General features: G+C 47.5%; 1 protein-coding gene across 5 annotated transcripts in view; it reads right to left on the reverse strand.

Annotated features, from left to right (window-relative positions):
* ZNF512B (zinc finger protein 512B) overlaps window positions 1-24,931 on the reverse strand; it is a 295,003-nt gene that overhangs the window by 54,691 nt on the left and 215,381 nt on the right. For all 5 annotated transcript variants that reach the window (XM_085619660.1, XM_085619659.1, XM_085619657.1 and 2 more), the window contains 3 exons: window positions 16,598-16,729; window positions 8,924-9,048; window positions 8,629-8,721 (listed from right to left, as the gene is read on the reverse strand). In XM_085619660.1, coding sequence (XP_085475786.1) covers window positions 8,629-8,721; window positions 8,924-9,048; window positions 16,598-16,729 — 350 coding nt within the window. The remainder of the gene's footprint in view (window positions 1-8,628; window positions 8,722-8,923; window positions 9,049-16,597; window positions 16,730-24,931) is intronic.

Consider the following 24,931-nt stretch of genomic DNA (forward strand, 5'->3'; position numbering starts at 1 on the left):
TGCAGAACTGGGCTGTAGATGTAGACATGTTTCTGAAATAGGCTTTCACTTTCCCTTGATGAGGATGACCTTCTTCTTTATGACAAAATTCTACAGCTGAAGACACCCTGTGAGCTATACTTTGTTTCGCAAAGGACTGTTCTTTTCGTGAGTGACATTACGCCACAAGTGGTTGGCCAGGCTTCCTAATTGCTTGATTGTGTCAAAATAAAAACCTCAAACATCTTTTAACATCAATGTATGAAATGCTCTTTCTGCCACAGAACTTGGGGTTTGAAAATATGTTTTAAAAATCACTGGCTCGTTCAGATAAAAAACAGACGGTACTTTAGGTATAAAATGCAGGTTTGTCCCTATTATGACTCTGTCCTCACTGAACTGGAGGAATGGTTCTTTGATTGTAAAGGCTTGATTTTCACTGACTCTTCTAGCTGGTGTTAGGGCTAAAAGAGCTACTTCCAGGAGAGAATCTTTAGTTGAGCCCTATCTATTGGCAGAAAAGTATCTTCATTAGCTTAGATAGCACTACATTTAGCTGCCATAGAGGTGGAGAATGTATTATTGGGGGAAGACTCTAAAGAGACTCTCAGGAAACTCTCTAACAAGTCTTTAAAGGTCAAAGGGATGGTTAGCTCTGTGTACTTTTCATACATAAAATGACAGCCAGATGAACCCTGACTGAAACTCAGACCAGACCTTGTTAAATGCTAGGATACGGTAATGTTGGTTGAGGAAGTTAAGAGATATACGATACAAATGAGGCTCAGTACACCAGATACAAAAACGTTTCAATATTATTGTGTTACGTTTTATGAGTATATACCCCTCTGGACACGATTTATGTACAGTCCTCAAGAATGTCTGGTAGTTAAAATTGATTGTATCTAGGTTTCAACCCGGAAAATTGAGAAAGCATGGATCTGTATTGAGAATCTGCTCATTGCATCAAGGCTGCAAGTTCTGGAGTGGCTTAACAGTATTTGAGGCTTTTCCGAGAGAAGTAACACGGTGAACCAGTACTGCTTTTGGCACAATGGTGCTATTTGAATGAGAAGACACGGTTCACTTCTCATTTTTAATAACAGTTTTGGAATCAAAGAAATTGGAGGAAGTGCTTAAGCACAGGTCTCCGACATATTTATCAAAAATGCATCCCCCCTCCACAACCCTGGCAAGAGTGCCATGCTGGCAAAGTACTGGTATTTCTGGTTTTGGTTGGCAGCAAACAGCTCAGTTTTGTTTTGTCCCAACAATGAAATACAGTTTCCAATTGGGTTTAATTTAGCTTCAACACCCCAATGTAGTCATCTCATTCTGGGGAAGAGTACTGAGGAGTATTAAGTAACTGCCCTTCCGCCTGATCATTATTTGTATCTAGAGAGGGTAGCGGAATAGATTGAGGTGCCAAAGGAGTTACTGGACATCATCTCTGTGGTAAATGCGCCAGCGTGAAAGGTGTTGTTGGTCTCATTTGTGGTCTGGAACCCAACGGAGTTGTAGGTTTCAATGGCTGTCTTTTAGGATTAGGAGGCGATGGATCTGGGAAGCCCTTACAGTAATCAGTAAGCATAAGACACAGGTCCTTGACCAAGGGTAAGGGCACCCGCATTATCTCCTCCCACATTTTTTGTTCATATGAGTCCAATCCGTATTGCCATCCCTCATCATTATCATGATGCAGGTAAAAAGACTGGTAAAAGCCTCTAATGTCCGGGTTCTCTATGTTGCTCTGATTTGTTGGAAATACCTGCTTCCTGTATACTTCTTCATCTTCTGGGTCCTTGTATTTTACTTTTAACTGCATACCAGTCAGAAAGACCCTTCTTCCTCTGAGACTCCTATGTCGAGATGATGCTGTGGTGGATATGGCAGAACCTTACTGGCCGAGGTGTGTTTTGGCATTATTGTCACTGAAATACCCTAATTGAAAATCAGGATTATTCTTGTTTTTTTGGGGTGTTGTCAATATATCCATTCTCACTCACAATGTTGTCATCAGTGCAGAAGATGACATGGTCTTGTAAAATGTTGTGGGCGGATTTGTATATGAAGGGATCATCGACTGTGTTCTTGTTAACTGGATCGTTGTCATTTTTTTAAATCTCAAATCGTTTTTATTGAATTTTCAAGAAAGAAGCAAATAAATGATAAACACAGTGATAAATAATAATGATCACAAGAATACTGACAAATAATAAAAAAACAGGAAAAAATACAAAAGAAGTAGAAAGGCAGCAACTTAGTCGAGTGTGTTCCAGTTGGAGTTGCAGATATGTAAGAAAGATATACAGGTGGTCATGTAATCTGCTATGTTCTCTATGGTACGCCCATATGTAGATTGTCATAATTTCTGCTGATGCTGGCGTCGACATCATTTTTTTCGTTGACTTTGTCATTGTTGATGATGGTTTCCTGGGCACTGAAGTAAATGGTGTAAACAACGATGAAGATGATGATGTTTTCATCGAGAGCAAAGATAAAGAGTTTCATTTTTCTTTCTTTATTGCTTTTGTTGTAAAACAGAGCATAATATAGACAGTACTGCACTCTTGCCAGTGTTATATTGAACCATATGCATCACTTATGTAACAGCAATTTAGAAAGGCACAGTTGCATCAGGAGGAAGGAAAGAAGATGAAGAGAGTTTATTTGAAGACTTCATGATCATTTTCCTCTTCTTAGAAGTGGCTGGCTCAGAAGAAGGCTTGTGAGCTTTTTTGATGGTGTTTTGCCAGTGAGAACCACCACATGTGAAGTTGACCTATCCTCCATTGTGGATTTTTTAAAAGTCTTTTTAGGTGGTGCTTCCGAGGCTCAAAGTTTTACCTTAGATATCACCTTGGAAGTTTTCATTTACCTACCCAGAACTCAACCTGGTCTATGGGTTATACTCCTGTTCTTTGTTTACTACATTGTGAGCAGCTGCTGAACTGCGAGAGTAGGTCCCTTCTGTGACCAGAACTTTCAGACCAATTAAATAGGTCATTTTGTTAAAAGCTTTTGTTAACAAATATGTCTAAGGAGACTCCGGCCTATACTGATGACTACATTCAACGCATACTTAGTGGTCCCTCTCTACTCTCTGGTCCCTCCACCTCCACCACTCCGGCTACCAACACCTCCAAGGTCCCCTTAGACAAACTAGAGAAGCTCAGGAAAAAACAAATCCGAACCAATCTTCACGCACGCATGCTGACAGAATACCTCAAATCAGACATCATCCCTCTGGGCTTGCAAATTCGCAACACTCCGGCCATGTTTACCCAAGACCCCAAGTTCCGTACAGGCTTCAGCCACCTGGCAACAACTTGCTCTCGCCACTGGATGGTCTTAGGGATCGACACGGCTCTTGAAAACAGTCTAAAGGAACTCGAGGAGATCGCGGAGCAAGAGAAACTCATCTTAGAGGACAGCACCATATCGGATGCCAAAAACCTTCTAGATAAAATCAGTACAACCATAGCCACCTTTAATACTTTTGAACTTGACCAAAAAAATCACCAAAATTCAGAAGGATATAAGGTACTACAGCACAGAGAAGTCCTATCCATACCTCCTTGAAGAATTTAACAACACCCCGTACAATCCCCCTAGAAACCCGTAACTGGGACAGGTTTTGCAACAACCAACAGATCACTTTTTCAGATTCATGTAACACTTCCATAGAAGACTCAGACACAGTTGAAGGTCCCAGCACCTCACGAAACACCAACAGACCACCACACCTCTACTACCTTCTGTTTTTTTAGAACGGGGCCGCGGACACGGTCAAACTCGAGGACGGACTCGCAGCAACCGGCAATACCAATATCAATAATCCGGAGAACGACAAACCAGAAGAAAGTTTTACCAATGGGGCCCACCACAATAATAACCAATCCTGACTTATCCTCCGACAACGCAACACCGACCAGCACCCAAAATCTGAAATTGATACCAATATTCAACCTTTCAAGTCACAATTTGTCCACTGAAGAAACCAAACTCCTGAGCAGGGGCCTTAGTTTTGTCCTGACTGAGCGAAGTAACTTCTTCGATCTCCAAGCCAATCTATTACAGTTCTTTCGACGCATCAGATTACGACAATTCTTTCTGATAAACCACAGTCAATCACCACGCCCAGACCCTAGTTTCACCCTCCTTCAACCTTCAATCCCCCGTCAGCCGTCATGCACCCAGAAATACTCTCCTTCGAGCTGCTTGTTCTCCATGAAGTAGCGGATCTCCAGAAACAGATGAGTATGTTCTATACAACCTTCCCTGGTCAGAGAAACAAGCGCTACTCAATCTAAAAGAGAGAACAGATGTTATCATAAAACCTGCAGATAAGAGCGGCGGTATTGTGGTGAAGGACATCGACAAATATGACTTGGAAATCAAGAGACAACTGGCCAACACCAGCCACTACCGTCTACTCCCAAGAGATTCTTTGCCTGAACTAAAAATCAAAATTCAGCAAGCCACCAGTGAAGCAAGATCCAAAGACATTATCTCTGAAAAGGAATTCACCTTTTTGAATAACCAAATTACCAAAGAAACACAAAGACAGTACCAATCCCCCTGGACGTCCAATTGTATCGGGGTGCGGATCGATCCTGGAGCCCTTGGGCAAGTATATCGACGCCATCATAAAAGACTTTGTCCCTCACACTGAGACATTCATACGTGATAGCATGAACCTCATAAGAACTATCGAGGACAGACCCTTTGATGTCAGTACCGAACTCATGGTAGGACTCGATATTGAGTCACTATACACCAACATCCCCCATGAGGAGGGCCTCTCGGTCATTGAAGGATTGTTGGAGACCAGACCCAGACCTACCTTGATCCCGACTGATTTCATAATGGATCTATTACGCATTGCCCTGGAGAACAATTATTTCCTCTATCGGGACACATTTTAATTACGAATCAAGGGTGTCTCTATGGGGGCTTGTTTTGCCCCCATTTTCGCCATTCTCTTTGTACACAGTCTGGAAATACCTCAGATACTCACTCCCAACAACCCCTTCCAGACACAGATTTCCCTCTGGCGACGATGCATAGATGATATCCTTCTTCTATGGAAGGGATCTATCGACTCTTTGAACTCTTTAATCCAGTGGCTCAATCAGTCACAACCTCACCTCAAATTCACCTCCGAGTATACATCAAACGACCTACCATTCCTGGACATCACCATACATGCGAAAGATGGTAAAATTGGAACTACTTTATATTGCAAACCAACAGAACGCAATACATTACTTCAGTATTCCAGCTACCACCCACAAGGTCGCAGAGATGTCCTTCCATATGGCCAATTCTTGCGCATCCGCAGAAACTGCAAATGGCGTAAACATTACTTCCATGAATCCGATATCCTCATCAACAAATTAATCAACAGAGGTTACCCCGCACGACTGGTTTCCCATGCCCGTAAAAGAGCATGGTACTGTCACCGTGACCAGCTTCTATCACCTAAAGCCAAAAGAGTCAATACCAGGATCCCATTTGTCTCTAAGGTCAGTTCCTGCAGCAACCAAGTCAGTAAAATCATCAAACGCAATTGGCCCTTACTAAGAACTCATGCAGTATTTTGAGATCCCCCTCTCTTCTCCTACCAACGAGGAAGCAACCTGTCCAATCACCTGGTACATGCCATTACTTGGCCTACGAAACCTGTTCAACAAAACTCCATCACGACTACATGGGGCTTACCGCCGATCATCGGACATTACAGATGCCAAACCTGCGTGGTATGTGACCTCACACTTAACACCAAAGAGTTTAAGGTCAACAACAAAACCTACAAACTCAGAACTTTCACCAATTGCCGGTCCCATACGTCATCTACGCCATTCGCTGCCCTTGTGACCTGATATATATCGGCCAAACCACCCAAATGGTTAAACAAAGAATAATACAACACAAAAGCAGGATACACTGCAAAGTCCTTACTGCACCCCTAGTATCACACTACCTTGGAAAAACCCACAACAAACTGGAAATGACCTGGCAGGTGATCGACCAACCTCAACTGCCTACCAGAGGTGGCAATCTCCAAGCTCTTCTTAACAGAAGCGAATGCCAATGGATCCCCCGTTGTAATTCAGTTAACCATGGCCTTAACACCATCGATGAGTGGAATAGTACTGTGCTACTGTAATGGCCCATCCACATTGATTACCATTGATAACTACAACCATCACACTAGTGTTCCTTGACACTTAGAAACCCCCAGGCCCCTCATTACAATACAGAGCAGCCGGGATTGTTCGCCATGGTGCTGACAACTGTGATTGCACCTTGATATCCAATACTCAGATAGCCATCGTTCCATCCCACTCCTGCTATCATAGGTCTTCTTTACCTCTTGCCTCAAACTTGACAGAATTCATATGTGGACATTATTTCTGTCAATATGATTAATTTTTAATTTTAATCCTTCATTTTTATTAAATCGATTGAATCGGGTTGATACGTATGTCATTCATCAACAATTAATTTATTTGTGTTGTTTTCACACACATGACATTAATACCACTGGACCTTGTGGTTTCCGCGGTCCTCAATTTGTTTCTGTACATTAGGATTTGTAAATACTGTATCCAGTACCTTGTGCCTCCCTTCCCCGTCCTAACCCATGTCCACCATCCCCCCTCCCCAAGCGCCTCTTCCAATTCACATCATATACACAAACTCCAAGCCGCATAATTAGTTGTCGTTCCGGGGCCACTCCCGCTGGCAAAGTCATGCATCATCACATGACCTGATGACACTTCATTCCCGGAAGCGCATTGTTTATTTCTTCCGCCGGCATCTCACCGCAGTTAGACACTGGACCAGCCGTACATGAACGTGGCGGCTTGGAGCTCATCGTAGCGTTTTTTCCTGTCTTCGGATTGAATCCCCCTTTCCTCACCTCACGGTAAGCCCACACCCTTGCACTGCTTTAGTCCTTACTTTAACGGCTGCACCAATTATGCTAACTGGTTCGCTCCGCATTTTACCTGCAATTAGGATCCCCTCACATGGACCGTGGGCCTCTGCATTACGCAATCACACAGCGGATGGGGGCTCCGACCCTGTGTGTTACCTCCCCAGCCTTCATCTCCCGGCCATTAGGTGAGTGCACTGCGCCACCGTGTCCCTTCCAAGTTACTCGTTTTCTGCACTGCTCCACAGTAAATTCTCCTTTTCGCCATCAGGAACCTCCGGCTTTCTTCGTGCTTTGCCCTTCCTAACAGATGCTCCCACGCGCTGCGTGCTCTCCCTGTGGCCTTGCACCCGTCAGTGGTACCTACCTGGATAGTGCTTTACTATATTGGGAAAGCGACGCAGCACTCTGACGCCCGCAGCTTACCTCTTTCAGGTATGCCACTCCCCACTCTGCTTTGCGCAGCCTTCTTGCCCTCATGCGCATGTTCTCCCTGATCCCAACCCCCCCTTACCTTTTCCTTTCTTGTACAGCACCCTTTAATTGGCAACCCGGTCCTGAAGATGATCCTGATTAAATAGGATCGAAATGCCGTTGAGCATTCAGCGCAATCCACGGCGCAAATTCAACTATGGTTCACACAAAATGTTGTACTAAATCGCGAAGTAATTCGATGAATAGTCCCAGTTGAATCATATATTTCTGTATATATATTCTCTTTTCACCTTGTCACATTGCGCCTTCCGCTACTCCTTCACTTGTCACGTGCGCCGTCACTTTCGTATGTCACGAGCACAGTAGTGCACCAAGTACGTTTTGGGTTGTCCTTGCATTTATCCATACAGTGCTGATACAACTGTTCTAATAATGTTTGTTACTTTAAATATATATTGCCAAGAGCACTTTCTAAAAAACACCATGAGTCTCCCGCCTTCTTTTTGTAATGTCTTGTACCTGCATATATACTTGTCTTCCTTAATGATACCGGTTGATACATTGTTGTTAGTTTTCACAGTAAAAGTCTTGCCACTCTATCTTTGAGAGTTTTTGTAGAAACCGTTTACAATCCCTTGCCTTATGGTCTGGATGAAGTTACTATATCCATTTCTTGTGGGGGGGGTTTCAGAGTGTAGAATCCTTTTGCCACAAGTTCCACATGGTCTAAAAGTCCTTTAATGGAAGATTGAGGCATGGCCTGATCTATTTAGCCTAAGTAACCTGATAAGGCAGTGCCAATTTCCTCAGAAATGCAGAGAAAAATATGAATAAACCAACTTAACTGACTGACTGAGCAGAGCTCAAGGGGACTCCCTTCACACACAATGTGCAGTAGAAATCTGAACCATGGTGGCCTGAGTTAGGAGAGATGAAGACTGTGCTTTGCTCTGATAAGCTGAGTTTTGGATATTTTATAATGATGTGAATAGGCTACTGTTGTGACGACGTTAAAACACTTCTGTGTATGTTTAACGCAGTACTGCTCACTATGTCCACAGTGGGGCTCCCAGCTTGATGACAGGGATGAATTAAGAATGAAATCTATGAAAGACTCAATATTGGAGGATTTATTTAGCTGGGATAAGGAATGTGGGAGCTAGCACTATACATTTTACAAGGTGCTGGAACATATTATCTACCACACCTTTGATTCCAGAGCTTGATAAGGCACTTCCTTGCATGACAATGTGAACCTCGCTTTTCCTCACCTTGTTGATGTGTTCGGCCATAGTATGGTAGCTCAGTCCTGCCTTAGACTTAAACTGCTTCCTGCAGTGTTGGCACTTCAAAGCGTCCTGCAGCTAGATAATTTAGAACAAGTATATTATTTTAAGAACTTTAATGGCTGATGTATAAAGTGAACAAACCATGCAAAACAATCTCACATTCCATATGCACAAACCAAAGCCAGCACTACGGCAGCTATGCAGTGTACACAGACATACACAGCCAATCTCCTGCTAGAACACAAATAAATTACTTTGGCAAATCTAGTGTGCCTACTTTTTGACAAACATCCATGTGCTTCCGAAGTCCAAGAATGGTTTTCCTGGTCACACACTTGCAATTGGAGCAGAGTACCTCCCCTTTCTCTGCAATTTCCCTCTGCCATTTGTCCTCAACGCTACCTAGTACAGGGAAAATAGGAGCAAGCACCATCAAAACAAGACAATGGCACCCTAATAAATACAGCACTATCTAAATCAGCATTAGGAGTCATTGTTTATGCTTTTAATTATCACAATATTTTGATGGTGGTAGACAGCCAGGCTCCTTCATGTCAACAGTGCTAACATCCCCCAAAGACATACAGTGAAAGAAAATCTACAGTGAACCCTGCAAGTGCAAGATACAGATACCTCTTTGCATCTGTTGTTTAATTGCAGTTCTTGGGTTTGTGTGTTCTTAACATGGCTCCCTCGTGTTCCTTAAGTTCAGCCTCATACATGTATGTACGCATATGTATATAGACAAACAAATCAAGTACCTTTGGTAATGCCTTTTTTGATAGAGACTCTATCTTGCCGCAGATTCCTTCCCTTAGAATATTCCCCAGGCATCAGACTGGATCTGGAAAATCTTGGGAAGTACTCCTGCACTTGGCTCGGACGGAAAAGTCCTAGAGGACCGGAGGAGCAAAGTGCCTATCACACTGGACCTGACTATCAAGACAGTAGCGTTTTGTAAACATGTGCAGGGATGCCCATGTAGCAGCCTGACAGGTGTCCTGGAGGGGGCTTCCACAAGATAATAAAGTGTGTCGCAGACTCTGGTGGAATGAGCCCTCAGGGCATTGCTTCTTGGCCAGTGTGAAGCAGATCTGAGTACAGAGTACAATCCATCCGGAGATGGTTCATTTCTACACTACTTTCCCCTTTTTCGCTCAGGTGAACCTAATAAAGAGCTGATCTTCGACCCAGTGTTTTCTGGTGCGACCAATGTAGAACAGCAATGCTGTTTTCTGGTCCAACTGATGGAGTCTCTCTTCTTCTTCGGAGGGATGAGGTGGAGAAAAGAAAGTCGGCAGCGTGTTGCTCTGGCCAATATGAGAAGGCATCATCACTTTTGGCAGGAAAGAGGCCCGAGTACGGAGAACCAGTTTGTCTGAGAAGAAATTGGTGTAAGGAGGTTGGACAGAAAGAGCCTGTTGTTCGCCGACCCTCCAGGCTGATATGATGGCAACCAAGAAGACTGTTTCGATGGTCAGAAGTCTCAGAGGGCAGTTATGTATGGGTTCAAAGGGTGAACACGTTAAGGAGATTAAAACCAAATTAAGCTACCATTGGGGCATAATGATTTGGTGGGAAACATATATAGAAGAACTTTTAGGAAACGTATCCCACAGGTGACTTGAACAGGTAGGGCTGATCCGGCAACTGCAAAAAAGCTGAGATGGCCAACAGATACCCCTCAAAAATGCCCAGGGCAAAGCCTTTGTGGACAAATGATAGAACAAAAAGTAACACTTCATACAAGGGTGCAGGAAGAGGGTCAACATGTTTTGCTGTGCACCAGGCCACACACTTGTCCCATATGCAGGCATACACAGTCTTAGGTGATGGATGCCTGGATGCCAGAATGACCTCACAGACTTCAGTAGGGAGATGAAAGACTTTCAATTGTTGCAGTTCAATATCCATGTATGAAGGCAGAGAGTGCGCAGGTTCGGGTGCAAAACCCTGCCCTGTTGCTGTGACAGGAGATCCTTTAGAAGGGGCAGCCTGATCGGAGGACTGATGCTCATGATCAGGAGTTCGGGATACCATACCCTCCATGTCATGTCCAGATCCACTAGGATGACTTGGGCACGGTCCATCCTGTTCTTCTTCTGAGCGGCGTACCTGAGCCCAGAGCACCACTAGATACGAACTGCATCTCCGAGCAAGAGCTGCCTTGAAATCTCCAACACACTGAAGTGCTCCAATGTTCTCCTCAGTTGTGAAAGAGGCCTTACACCACCTGCAGGTGAATGTGCCATTCTTGATCCACAAGGAATCGACGGCTGAGTTCGTCCGCCCTGGCGCTTAATGATTCCACCAAGTTCTGGACAAACAGGAAAATGTACTGCCGCTCCAGCCATGTCAGAGGGCAGGGCCCCCTGGCACAAGGTCAAGAACACCACCGTGCCCTGTTTGTTGCAGTACCACATGGTGGTGGTGTTATTGGGGAACACCTGAACTAGCCTTCCCTTGATGTACCAGGTTAGAGAGGTTCCTTTGATGCTGCACCCACTGGGCCTTCAGGTCCTACTGCAGAGACTGTATATGCCAGTAGGCATGGTTTACTAGCAGCATGTAGGAGGCCAGAAGACCCAGCAACCTCAGAGTCAGTCTCCCCGAAATCCAGGATAAAGGCTGAAACATCTGAATCATAGCCTGAATATCCTGGGCTCGCTGCTCTAGAGGATAGGCATGGAACTGTAGTGTGTCCAGAATGGCTCAGATGAAAGGAAGCATCTGCGATGGAGTCAGATGTGACTTCAGCACATTTGTAGCGAAACCCATTGAATGTAGAAGGTTTTCTATAATTTGGAGGTAGGTTGCGACTGCCTGGGATGAGTCCTCCTTCAACAACCAGTTGTCAAGGAAAGGGAAGATTGGAACCCCTGACCGTCGCAGGTAAGCTGTAATCACCATCACTTTCATGAACACTTAAGAGGCGCTAGTAAGGCCCAAGGGGAGGGCAATGAACTGAAAATGCTCACGGTTCAATGTGAACCGAACATAATGCCTGTGGGTTGGCACAACAGGGATGTGGAAAGACGCATCCTGCAAGTCCAACGCTACTATTCAATCTCCAGGATCGAGGGCAGACAGGACCTAAGCCAACATGAGCATTTTCAGTTTCTCCCTTTTTCAGGAGTAAGTGAAAGTGCGCATGTCCAACATAGGATGGAGGTCTCCATCCTTCTTCGGCACCAGAAAATAGCAGGATAGCAACCACAACCTACTTCTGATGTCAGCACCCTCTTGAAGGATCCGTTGGCCAAAAGAGCCTGCACTTCCTGATGCAGAAGGGAGAGATGGCCCTCCATCAGCCTATCTGAGGACGGTGGCAGGGGTGGTGAGCTTTCTGTGAATGGAAGGGTGTAACCCAACTGAACAATTTGGAGCACCCATTTCTCCGAGGTTATGGCTGCCAGTCGGGAAAGTGGCGAGTGATCCTGCCACCATGCGGCTGCTTCTGATGTTGGGAGAGCATTTTAAGGGGGTTTGGAGGATGCGGCTGCCGGGGCAGGGGTGTACTGGGCAGATATCTGACATTGGGTCCCAAGAGGCTTGTAAGAGCCATGGTTGCAGCCACAAAAGGCCTGGAGAGCCTGCTGGCCATGGTGGCTGGGTAAAAATAGACGTGGCTGGCAGCGCCGACTGTTGTCACAGAATGAGTGGAAGGAAGAATGAGGTTGATGAGCCAAAATGACCTGGCAGTGGCCCTACTGTCTTTGAAGTGTTTGAGTGCTGAATTTGCCTTAACGCCAAACAGGCAAGTGCGATTGAAGGGCATCTCCATAAGGGATGCATGGACATCCCCCGAGTAGTCAAATGAACTGAGCCAGGCGTGGCGATGTAGCGCCACCGATGAAGCAATTGCTGTACCTAGTGAGTCTATTGTGTCCAGTCCGCAGTGTATTGTAAACTTTGCTGCATTCCTGTCATCGGCATAAGCCTGGGTCAGGATTGCTCAGCCTCCTCCAAGTTCATGGGCTGCACTTTCAAGTCCCATACTGAGTGGGTATACCAGCCTAAGAGGCATGCAGTATTCACAGACCGTAGTGGAAGGCTGGTGGAAGAGAACATCCTCTTGCCAAATGTTCTGCTTCTTGAATTCCCTATCCGGATTTGTGGAAGTGAATGTGCCAGGGTTAACCATGGAGGTGGAGGCCTGGATGACCAGGCTCTCCAGGTTGGGGTGCTGGGTGAGAAAAGCTAGAACTCCAGGAGTGGGGTGGTGGCAGCAGACGATTGTCCTGTGCACAGAAGCACCTGTGCAGGGCTTGGCACAGGCCAGAAGAAAGATATCAGTGAGAGCTTCATTAAAGGGAAGAAGATGTTCCATTGGGGCTACCCCGGGTTGAAGCACCTCTGTCAAGAGATTGGTCTTGACTGCCATCAAGGGCAGCATATGGTCTAGAACCTCGGCCTCCCTCCACACCACCATGGCAAATGAAGCGCCTTACTCTGCAGCCACACTAGGAGGAGAGATTAGGCCAGAATCTGGTAAGGTGTCCAGACCACTGGCATCAGGCAGTTCCTCATACCAGTTATCCTCGGCCAAAGGCTTCTTACGGGGGTCAGGAAACCATAAGGATCCTGAGATCCGCCCCAATCGTATTTTCCACAGGGCCCATCAAAAAAGGGAGTCACTGTCTCTGTTCCAGAGGGTCTTGGTCTGGTCAGTGCTGGAGGCAACATCAGATGATGCTGATCCGGTTCCATGTCGGTGTTGGGAATGAGGATGGGGTTAGTGGCTGGAAAGAGCGCCACTAGAACAGACTCCGGTGCAGGTCAAAGATTTGTGACTGAAGTCGGTCCGGATCCACAGGGTTCAACTCGCACGGAGGGCGAACCTGTCTACGGGAATCCAGTCGGGCACCTTCCAATCCCATGGGGCCCTAAGGTGCTCCAGAGGGTTTGGCTTGACTAAATATGGGGTGCATAACTTCATATAATTCTTTCAGTTGAGCAGGAGTCACGCTGGCTCCGAAAACTTCTGGGAGGGACAGAGCGGACTCAAGCTCTTAAGGGGCAATGTGGGTGCAGGGTCTAGACTTGTGGGGTTGTTCCTGTGCCTCGTCCGATGACTTGGACCGTCGCGATGAATTCAAACAATGCTTTGACTTGTTGCCCATCTTCTTACCCGACGAAGATTTAGACTTTGACAGTGACCAACAGGAGCGAGTCCGAGAGTTTCCATGCAACCGGGAATTGGAGAGGTGCAGAATCGTCCAATGTCGATTGACCAGAAGCTGCAAGTCCCACTCCTGGACTGCCTTGGGGTTCATTTCATGTCAGTTTTGGCAGGCCTTGGAGTTATGGCCGTGCTTCAGGCACCATAAACACAGCAGGAGGGGGGTCTGTAACAGACATCTGCCTGTGACAGGCTCCACAGGGTTCAAAACCTGCAGGTTTCTAGAGAACATCCCTAAAGCACACTGTTAGCTAGAGCTCAAAAAAGGATCAACAAAAAGCCAAAAAAGTAGTCAAAAAATGACTGAGGTGGCTCTTCCGGATCCGTGCAGATGGCGCAGAAATATAAGAACTGAAGTCAGCGAGTTGGGGTGGCACTTATATAGGCACCTCACATATCACATCCGGTGCAGTCGACGGCCACGCAGAGCTGACCAGCACCAGATACTGGCGCGCATGGGCACTGGTCAAGATTTTCCAAATCCAATCTGACGCCTGGGGAATATTCTACTATAAGGAATCTGCGGCTAGAAGTCTCAATCAGATAAACAAATATACTAAATTTTGGAAAACAAGGAGGTTGCAGTAATCAAAGCAAAGGAAAGGTCCTGTAATTCATTGCTGGCCATTCATCTACCTACACAAATAAACACCTTTATGCAATGTGCATTAAGCAGGGGAATACATGGTAAGCAAGGAAATGGGACTTTACAAGAGAAGGAAAAAGGCACACTGAATTTTCATTCTTTATGACAAATGCAGAGGGTAGCTGCTGCCCACACTGAAGCTCATACACATCAATTAAAGGGTCTTATGACATAAGGTTGGCAGGTTATATGAGGTAAGTCAGCATTCCTTTTTCCTTCTTACTAAATGTGCATGGGAGATATTAGTTTGATGCACAGATCAATGGATGAAAAACAAAGGTGAAATAGCACTGAGAGATATTACCAGACCCAGGAGCGCCAACATAAAACATTAATAGTTTTTTATGATGATATATCTAATGTGTTTTGTTATACAGCTGTAACGCAACATAAAGACAACATTGATTGAAGTGAATGAAGTCATCTGATGGCTTCTTTTCTATACTGATTTATTTTCTACAAATTAAGGATTGCAGTCAAAGGCAAGATCAGATATTTTTTACATATTACACTAAAATGCGTAAAGTGTTCTGTGATCCAAGAACCCATTTCTTAGTTTTCACTGGCATTTTCAAAGTATTCTGCTAGTGACTGTGTTAACTGGTGTACTAACAGAACCTCTCAATGGTATTACATTTTTGTGCAAACATTCCTGAGGTCAGGTAATTTTAAACTTGCACCTCCAACCCAGTTCTTAAACAATAAGTATGGTGCACACCCCATCTAGTATCGGCCGCTCATAGACATCACTGCAAAGCAGATCAAAAGGAGTAAACATGGAGGTGTACCCAAATTAAATCAGTTCAGAAACAATGATTCAAAAGACTTACACAAAGATAGAGTCTTGAAAAGATAGAGTTGAGTCTTGTTTTCACTACTCTGTTATAATATGTTTTTTAACTCTTGTCATCGTCTTTTTAAGAAATAAACATGACACACATTTTCAGTTTTTTTTGGTGGAAGGGTATGGCCTATATTTATAAAAATCACTTTTTTAAATTGTTTGTGTTTAGGCTTATAGTTGCGTAAATATTTAATACATTTATTATGTATTATGTTACAGTCCTGATGAAGTTCGATGTTCGAACGAAACTCGTTGGCTTAGGATGTGATTGTACGAATTTGTGCGGAATCAAGAACTTTTGGGATAATAAAAATAAAGAAGATACAAGAAAAAATGTTGAATCATTTTTTCTGGACCAATTTAATTTGGATGCACCTCTATGTTTGAAAACTCATGTCATTATGTTTTTGGATAAAGTACAGCCCCTGTAAGTAATCGGGATTCTGCAACTGACCAATGCGTTCTATAACACTAAGAAGGACAATGTCTGATTGATTGATTGAAGGTATGAGGCTGCAGGCCAAGGTCCTCTATACCTCATTGCAGGAGTATTTTAGCCTTTATACCACAATTTCTCAAATAGTGAAACATCAAAAATGAAATATGCAAACCTTCTTTACAAATTCAAATCACATAGTAAAAGAGAACATTACTATTTTTTATATGGCATTGTAGAAATGTAAAAATACGTTTGTGTTACATTAGCTTACCATATTACATCTAAGAATTTTTCAAAGTAATATCCTAAATTCAAATGACAGTTCTAAGTAGCAATTGTTTCAAGGGAGCTGTCTTACAGATATATTAAATGAACAGGCAAAGGCAATTTCTTTTTCATGTTGGAATTCTAGCTAAGGATTCCCTGACAGGCCCTGAAAAGCATAGCCATCTCTGTCACTGTCAGTGTCTATCAAGAGAACATTCTCTCTTTACTTTGAGAATTTTATCAAGCGTTTGAGGTCGCACATTCAGTTAGGGAAAGAGGGCAGGAGAGAGCTGCATGCATTCTAGTCGCCCGTTACCCAATATCAAAAACCTAAACAGAAAGGAGCCATAACCTTATGCCACTGTATGCCAAACACTAAACCAGAATCTACGAGTAGGCAGAGAGAGATGCCATTGATGCTTTTATTACAGTGGACTATGTCAGAAGGTTTTATGGCAGGGTTAAACACAGAAGTGATCCTAGAGTCTGTCATAACAATATACGCTCATTTCCATGGAGGAGAAAGTGATGCCCACAAGTAATGAGATCAAAAGGCTTCCACTGCCAAATTACCTGGAGTATATATTGCAACTTCCCTTCTCGTACTCAGCCCCAAAGGCCTTCGCCGGATCTCTGCTCTCTGACTAATGCCTTCAAACTTCATGGGTCTTCCAGCTTTTCCTTTTTCCTCTGCTTTTACAAGCCCTGTATGGAAAGGTAAGCACTCTGTGGTCATCTTAACAAACCGTTTAGGATTAAACGTGAAAGAAAACCAGTCAAGAGCCACAGAGAAAATCTTCCCTCTCCACTGGGGATAAGGCAGCATGACAGATTCATGGTAACGGGGAAGCCTGAACCTACTTGTAATTGAAGTACTTCACCATGAGTATCTTCATTGTCACTATGATCATAGGCCTATGTCTTTCCTTCGCTTTCATGGGATACTATCATTGCATTTAGAATATAACAGCGAGCAATAGCTCCACAAAAAGAGAATACGGCAGGGGAACTCGTGTATTAACAAAACATGCTGTCTTGACGTCAGCTTGCACTTTCTGAGCACCTATTTTACATTGAGAGTCAATATAATAATGCATAAGAAAATAATGTAACAAATTTCTAGTAGTCTCATAGCACACATTTCAGAAAAAAAGGAAAGTAACACAGCAGAACTGTGGGTAGTAGTTTTTCCTCCAATTAAATAAACTCTTGGTCTGAAAGGTACATTTCTGCTTTCTTGCAACATAAAGACACAACACACCTGCCATTTCATATCTTGACAACAGTGGCATCTGCACATGATACTCCACAGAAAATAACTGTATACAAATCTTAATTCATGCGGATTTATAAGGTAGCCAAAATGGTGCATTTCCAGGACATGCGTTTTAAATGTATTTGGAGCAGGGGTTCACAGGGAAGGCATACAAGATATTTAATTCCCAAGCAGGGAAAGTTATTTTACAGACAGAGAAACCTTTGAAAGGCCAAACTGAATGGAAATGTAAAGAGGAAATCAAAGAGGGTTTTTGCTAAATGCTGAGATAGTCAACAGATGAACTCATGAGGAACAACAATATAAGCTTGATTTCATTACTGTGGAAGCTAGAAGATTTATAGCCAAGAGGTGGAAGTAGAGTAGGCCACCACAGGTAGAGAAGAATGGTCAACAGAAATTGAATCAATAGCTACCTGGGAGAAATGTTACAGTGTAAGGGAGTTAGTAAATAAAATTAAAAAGAATGTGGAGCAGATAGTATATAAATAATTCAATGTGAATCTGAATACACCAAATGCAAAATGTATTCTTCTGATTACATAGGATAATGGCAGACTTTCAGATGCATTGATTCTGGTAACAAAACAATAGTGTAAACAGGTTAGTAATTCAATTTTTAAACCAAAACTAACTGACAAATGTGTGTTACATGCAGTAGAGAATAAGATTACAATCATTTTGAAATGAAAACACTGACTGATTGTAGAGTACTGGCTGTAAGTATGAAACCATATATATATTTTTTTTAACTCTTTTTATTGGCATTTGTAGTAAAAACATTGCATACATTTTCACATTCGGAAATACAGTAGGTATGAGCCCGTGAAAAGGAGTATACAGACGCTGCTTAGAGTGTTATGGTCCCCGCCCTATCTCTGAGTTATAAACCGGCTACCGAAGCCTGTGTCTGGGCTCAGCCCACTAGTGTGCACTGTGGACGCCGCACCATACGGGGGCTGCTACATGTATCTATATCTCCTGTGTGGGTTATCACATAGGTCGTTGAGGTGCAGCCACCTGGTTACTATTAACAAACTGGGGATATGTAAACTGGGGAGTGCACCATATCTTGGAATATAAGCAGTGTGAGTCTAACGTCGGAGAGCAGTGTCATTGCCTGTCGTAGTGTTAGGGTTTCGCAGGCGCGGGGAAGGGTCGGGGGAGGGGGTGGAGGCGGGAGTATTGATCCTTTTCTATGCGTGGGCCTAAGAAGGGAACAGTTCCAGTCTGCAGTTAGGAACCGCCGGGTGCCCGGGACTCCTGCGTGCCGTCCTGAGCGTACTCCTGAGTCGCGGAGGCCCCCTGAGAGCCAATCGTTCGCGGGCCTACTGCCGGTAACGTTTCCTGTGCGAAGGAGGGCATTAGCATTGCCCAGGGCTGGGAAATCGGATGTTTGCGATGTCCCTGGGCTTCCTCTGTTCTAAGTAGCGTTTCCTCTGCCTTTCCCCACTTCTTAACTGCCCCCACCCATGCCGCCAGGGGAGGTCCCTCTGGCGCCTTCCAGTGCATGGTAATGCATCGTTTGGCCAGGATAAGCCCCAGGAAAGCAAATCGCCTCTCCATCTTCTTATTCTTGTGCCGCCCATGAATGCCCAAGGCGCTGGCTTTCCATGTGTATAGGTCCTGCAACCCCGTGACTGTACGAAGGGCGGTATGCACCGCACTCCAGTAGCTATGAAGTGTCGGACACTCCCAGAGCATGTGTATGAAAGCGGCAGCCAGCTCTAGACACCTAGGGCAGGCGAACGAATTATCAGGAAAGTATTTCTGTAGTTTTTCAGGAGTGAGGTACGCCCTATGTAGGATGTGTAACTGTATATTCTTGAAGCGGTAATTACGGGACACTTTTTTTGTATATTCGAGGGCCCTGGTCCATTCCCTGTCGTGTAGTGGCTTGCGAAAGTCATGTTCCCAGTGTTCCCAGAGGGGTGCAAGTGTGGGTTGCCTCAGGGTCCGTACGGCCCTGTATATCCAAGTAACTAGGTGCCATCCAGGCCCCATCTGCAAAATCGCGTGGATGACCGGGTGTGTGGGGGGTTCCGTATCAATCGCGCGCCACTGTTTGCGACAGTCTGTGAGAAGCTGTCTATGTCTTAGGAACTGTCCCCTGGGAAGCTCGAAATCGTCTACCAGCGCGTCAAATGTCTGTAGGCGCCCTTCAGAATATAACATCCCCACCTCCGTCACGGCGTGGTCTGTCCATATTTGCAGCATGCTCTCCGTATAGTGTGCTTGGCCCCTGGGGAACCCCACCAGCGGCAGAAGTGGAGAGTACGGGGGTGCATCCCGGTCCATACGATGGATACGAGCCAAGCAGGCGCGCGCCGTATTGACTTGTAGGGGCCCAGCCGGAATCGGCGCCGCACCTGGTAGTAGCATGCGATGAACAGTGGGGGTTTGAATACGCCCAGTAATGGTGGTCAGCTCTCCCCGTGCCCGGTCTGCTGTCCAGCGTGACACCCATTGCAGCTGGGCGGCTAGGAAATACGCCTCAAATGACGGGGCCGCTAGCCCACCCTGGTCGAGGGGCAGCTGTAATTTTGCCAAAGCAATACGTCGGCGACCAGTGCCCCAGATGAGGGACCCTAGCAGGGTATCGAGCTCGCGGAAAAAGGAACGTGGGGGAACCATCGGGAGGTTGGAGAAAAGATACAACAGACGCGGAACCAGGATCATTTTCGCGACCGCTATCTTCCCCGTGACCGCCAATGATAAATCTTGCCAAAAGTGAACAGAAGAGCGAATGCCACCCATCACTTTTCGGTAGTTCCCCTCGTATATATCGTTCGGTGTATGGTATAGTCGAACTCCTAAATAGCGTACCGCCTGGGGGCTCCAGGAAAGGTCCGCACTCCCCATTCGTACACGGCATGGGGCCATGGCCTGTGTTAGGGGATAGACCGTGGATTTAGACCAATTGACCCTAAGGCCCGCCACCCCCGCAAAGTCGTGCAGGATACGTGATATTGGAGTCAAGTCGGCTGTGATATCCCGGACATATATGAGTACATTATCAGCATATAGTGATACCGAGTGGATGGAGTCTCCTATTGGGATGCCCCACTCCTCACCCGCTACACGGAGCGCGGCTGCCAGCAGTTCCATTGCCATAGCGAAGAGCAAGGGGGAAAGTGGGCATCCCTGTCTGGTGCCGCGACGGACTGGGAAGGAGTCTGAGATCATGGGACCTATCCGCACTCTAGAACTGGGCGCGGAATAGCCGAGCCGAGTATAAGCTTGCAGTCTATGCCCTATGCCCATACGTCGCAGGACCTGAAACAAGTACACCCATGAAAGAGTATCAAACGCTTTCTCGAGGTCTAACACCAGACACGCCGCCCGCGGAAACCGCTCTCGCACCTGATTCTGTACATGGAATAGCCGACGGATGTTATAAGAGGTGTGTCTTCCTGGGACGAACGCATTCTGATCCGGATGAATTAACTGCGGAAGGATTGTAGCATACCTGTCTGCTAGGACCTTCCCGTAAATCTTGTAATCCGTTGGCAATAGCGCTATGGGTCGGTAAGATCCCAGTTGGAGTGGTTCTCTATCCGGCTTAAGAAGGGACACTATGACTGATTCGCACATAGATTGGGGCAGGGACCCCTGTCCAAGGCGGCCTTGAATTGAGCCTCCAGCCGCGGGACTAATTGGGGCGCGAAGGCGTGATAAAATTCTAGTGGAAGGCCATCCAGTCCCGGGGCCTTGCGGGTTGCCAGTGCCTTCATCGCACGCCTAATCTCGGTCGCCTTGATAGGCCTGTCAAGATCTTGACTTGTGTCATGGTCTATGCGGGGTAGCCCTGTGCGGTCTAGGAAGTTAGAAATGATATCCTCCGATGTCGGGGGGTGCGGACTGGCATATAATAATGCATAATGTTCTCGAAACGCCCCCAGAATTAGGTCTTGTGAATATACTAGAGTGCCTTGAGCATTGTGGATGGCCGTGATGGGTGGAAGGTTCGAGTCTTGTTTAACAAGCCACGCCAATAGCGTGCCCGTCCAGTCGCCTTCCCGGTGAGCCCGCGCTGCATATGCCGCGAAATTAAACCGGCGCATGCTGGCCAACTCCTCAGCGTGAGCGGTCTCAGCATTGGCTATCTGGGCCGGAACAGCTATAGCCGGATTAATCTGTTTGGTAAGCTCGGCCAGCCTTTGCTCCCCGTTTTGGATATCACGCTCCAGAACCCGTCGGACCCCTGTGATGTGGCGAATGCAGGCGTCCCGCATTACAACTTTAAATGCATTCCACTCCTGCGCCCGTGAGGTGGCCGTGCCTGTGTTCTCCTGAAAGTAGTGGCCAATATGATCCGCTAAAGTTTGCTTAAACACTGGGTCGTCCAGACTATCCCTAGGGAGGCGCCAGGTGGGGATGCGGCGGGCGCCACTGAAGCGTTATCGTATGGGCGTCGTGGTCTGATATGGTTCTACCCAAATAATCAGTGTCTGTAATGATAGGGAGGATGGTGGGAGAACAGAGGAAACTGTCCAGGCGCACTTTAAGGTCATGCGGCCTGGAGTGAAACGAATAGAGTTTGGTGGTAGGGTTCCGGGTTCGCCAAGCATCCGCTAGGGACCGGTGCTGTGCCCATGCTGCAAATCGCTTTGCCTGTGTCACTACGGGGGATGCTGGATGAGGTGGGTGGGACCTATCTAGTGCTATGTCTTGCACGCAGTTGTAATCTCCTCCCAGGATCCAAGGTGTCTGCGTATATGTGCTTAAGGGAGTAGACAGTGCTTCCCAAAATGTATTCTGTTCGGTATTAGGCCCATATATGCTGCCCAGTAGTACTGACTGACCGTCCAGCCGGCCCATCATTAGTGCGTATCGGCCGTCTGGGTCTGTTATTTGAGACTGTTCCTGAAAAGGGACCCCAGGACGTACCCAGATAAGGGTTCCTCGGGCAAAGGCCGAATAGGTTGTGGCACATATGGTTCCCCGCCAACGCCTGCGCAGTTTCGCCACCTCCCCAGCTGTGAGGTGTGTCTCCTGTAGAAACGCAATTTGTGCATGGTGGCGTTTAAGGTATGCATATGTGGAATATCTCTTACGTGCGGTATGCATGCCGCGCACGTTCAAGGTAATGATTGTGATTTTTCCCGTGTGTGCCATCAATGCGCATGTCTAGCGTATAGTGTAGGACGGGTTGGCAGGCTCCCCAGGATATACCCGGTTCTAATCCCCACGTCCCCCTCCCGCGCCCCCAGTGTATCAACGCGGCTGCTCTTCGACTTGTGGATAAGGACATGGTGCATAAAATGTTTGGGTAGGGGGAAGGGAAAACTGGGTTGAGACAAACATAACTTGCCCCAATGCGGGGGACCTATCATCAAATGCGATACGTCCAAACTTACTCTCAAATAATACGAGAGCCTCAACATATTTAAGGGGGTGACGACTCGTGTCCACCGGGGCTCAACGTATGTGTGTTATCTATGACCAGCACTAGGCACGTTGATCCACGCCCGGGGACACCCCGGTCTAAGGCACTAAGGGGACGCATGCAGCGCCATGGCCAGCATTTGTTATGAGCTGAGGACACCTCCCCCCAAAGCAACCACTCTACTTTCTGCAAAAGTCCAGTCATATCAGATCATCCGCTGTTCGCGGGGTGACTGAAGGCAAAGCCCCCGAGTCCACTCCAGACTGCGTCGCCTCACTGTCCCTCTCCTCCTCTGACGTGAATAGATGGGGGGCCCATTCAATGTCCGTTGCTGGAGAGGCCGGACAGAGGCCCGCCGCCGTCTTAAGGGCTTGGCGCCGCTCCCGCACTATCTGTTCCAGGTCCGGGGATCCCAGAGTATGCGGAAGCGGCGCAGGGGCACCCGGACGATGTCGTCGTCGCGAGCGTTGTCTCCTGGGGCCATCCGATCTCATGCGGTTCTCCTGGGCGCGTTCCGCCCGATGACCCCCAGTACAATGTTGGTCTGCCCAGTCGTGCGCTTCCTCCGGCGCTGCAAAGAAGTGGGTAGAGCCTTCGTGTATGATCTTCAGACGTGCCGGGAAGAGCAGGGAGTATTGTATTTTCTCCGCCCGCAGGCGTCTCTTCACCTCCAGAAAAGACGCCCTTTGGCGCTGGACCGCTCGTGAGTAGTCTGGAAAGATCATGACTGTCCTGCTCTCAAGTCGGAGCACCGCATCACGATCCCTGAAGTGTAGGAATTTGGCCAACAGGGGACGCGGCGGGGCCCCCGGCTGCGGGCACCGCGCCTGGACACGGTGCGCCCTTTCAACGGAGAAAAACGTCGTGCGGTTATCGCTGGGGGTGAATAATTTAGTCCAGGTCTCTATATACTCCACTGCGTCTGATCGCTCAATTCCCTCCGGTAGCCCAAGGACGCGAATATTGCAGCGCCTCGACCTCCCCTCCAGATCATCGATGCGTTCTTCCATGGTGGCCACACGACCCATGAGGGTATGCAGCGAGTCCTGGTGCGTCCGCACCGCCGGTTGGATGTCGGCCACCGCCTTCTCGTTGTCCGAGACCTTATCCGACAATTTGCGGTGATCGTCGCGGAGGAGGTTGACGTCTGTAGTGAGGGTGCCCAACTGTTGTTCCAAGGAAAGTCGCGACTGTTCTATCGCTGCCAGTACCTTGTCGAGCTTGTCCGATAAGGAGGGCTCCCCCGACGATTCAGCAGCTCCAGAGGCCCCTCCGGGCCGGCCGGTCGGGGCCACCGACGCCGTCCCCGGAGCCGCTAGTCTAGATTCGCCCATTGGGCCCCCTGGTCGCCGTTAGGTCACGGAATCTGTTCACCTCAGCGCCGGCCCGTTCACAGCCAGCAGATCTCCCTCGCAGTCCAGTGGGGCAATTAGCGCGACACCAAGTGATACCGTCCACGCCACCGCAGGAGCCCCATCACCAGTCGCAGGGCGAACCCCACATCCACTCTGGGAGGCCCAGTGGCGCAATCAGCGCGTCGGCGTGGCAGCAGCACCCCCGGTCGGCCACCGGCCAGGGCTTATGGCATAGCACCTCCGCAGCAAGCCGACGGGGAGGTCGCATCAGCAGGACACCCCACGCCGCCTCCGCCCCTCCGGGGAAGCTTGCATGTGTCCATATATCGCTGCTCAGGAGTCCGCGCTATGTAGGCTGGAGCCCCCAGCGTCAGCGCCGCCCGGCGCCCTCAGGAGTGTCGGCGCGGGTCCAGGCATGCGCCGAGTCCTCACCACTCGGTGGTATCAGGGTCAGTGCACCGCGTAACCTCCACGGCCGGACCCAGCTCACAGAAAGTCCAGGCGAGCCTCTGTTGGAAGGGCTTGTGCTGGGACAGAGCCTCCGGGCTCCGGTGGGTGCCGACACAGGCACCAGGGCTCGCCGTGTAATTGTGTAGGCCGTTAGGCGAAGGCGCGAGGGGCCGCCATCTTAAGGTCAGGCAGGCCGCGCAATGGCCGCGTCCCTCCGCGATGTTTGCAAGGCGTGCAGAGTCTCTCACCAGGTTACCCCCACCGTCGCGCGGGCTCACCTAGGCTCCAGTGGCAGTCCAGGGTCACAGGAAGCACACACCACGGCCCCCCAGGACAGCGGCAGACGAGCCCCTCGCGGCCGCTGCAGGTGGTGACAGCGCTTCCTGGCAATGCGTACCTCCCGACTTCCACCGGCCCATGCAGGCTGCCTCCTCTCC

Source organism: Triturus cristatus, chromosome 7 (genome assembly GCF_964204655.1).
Source record: "Triturus cristatus chromosome 7, aTriCri1.1, whole genome shotgun sequence".
NCBI classification, from domain to species: Eukaryota; Metazoa; Chordata; class Amphibia; order Caudata; family Salamandridae; genus Triturus; species Triturus cristatus.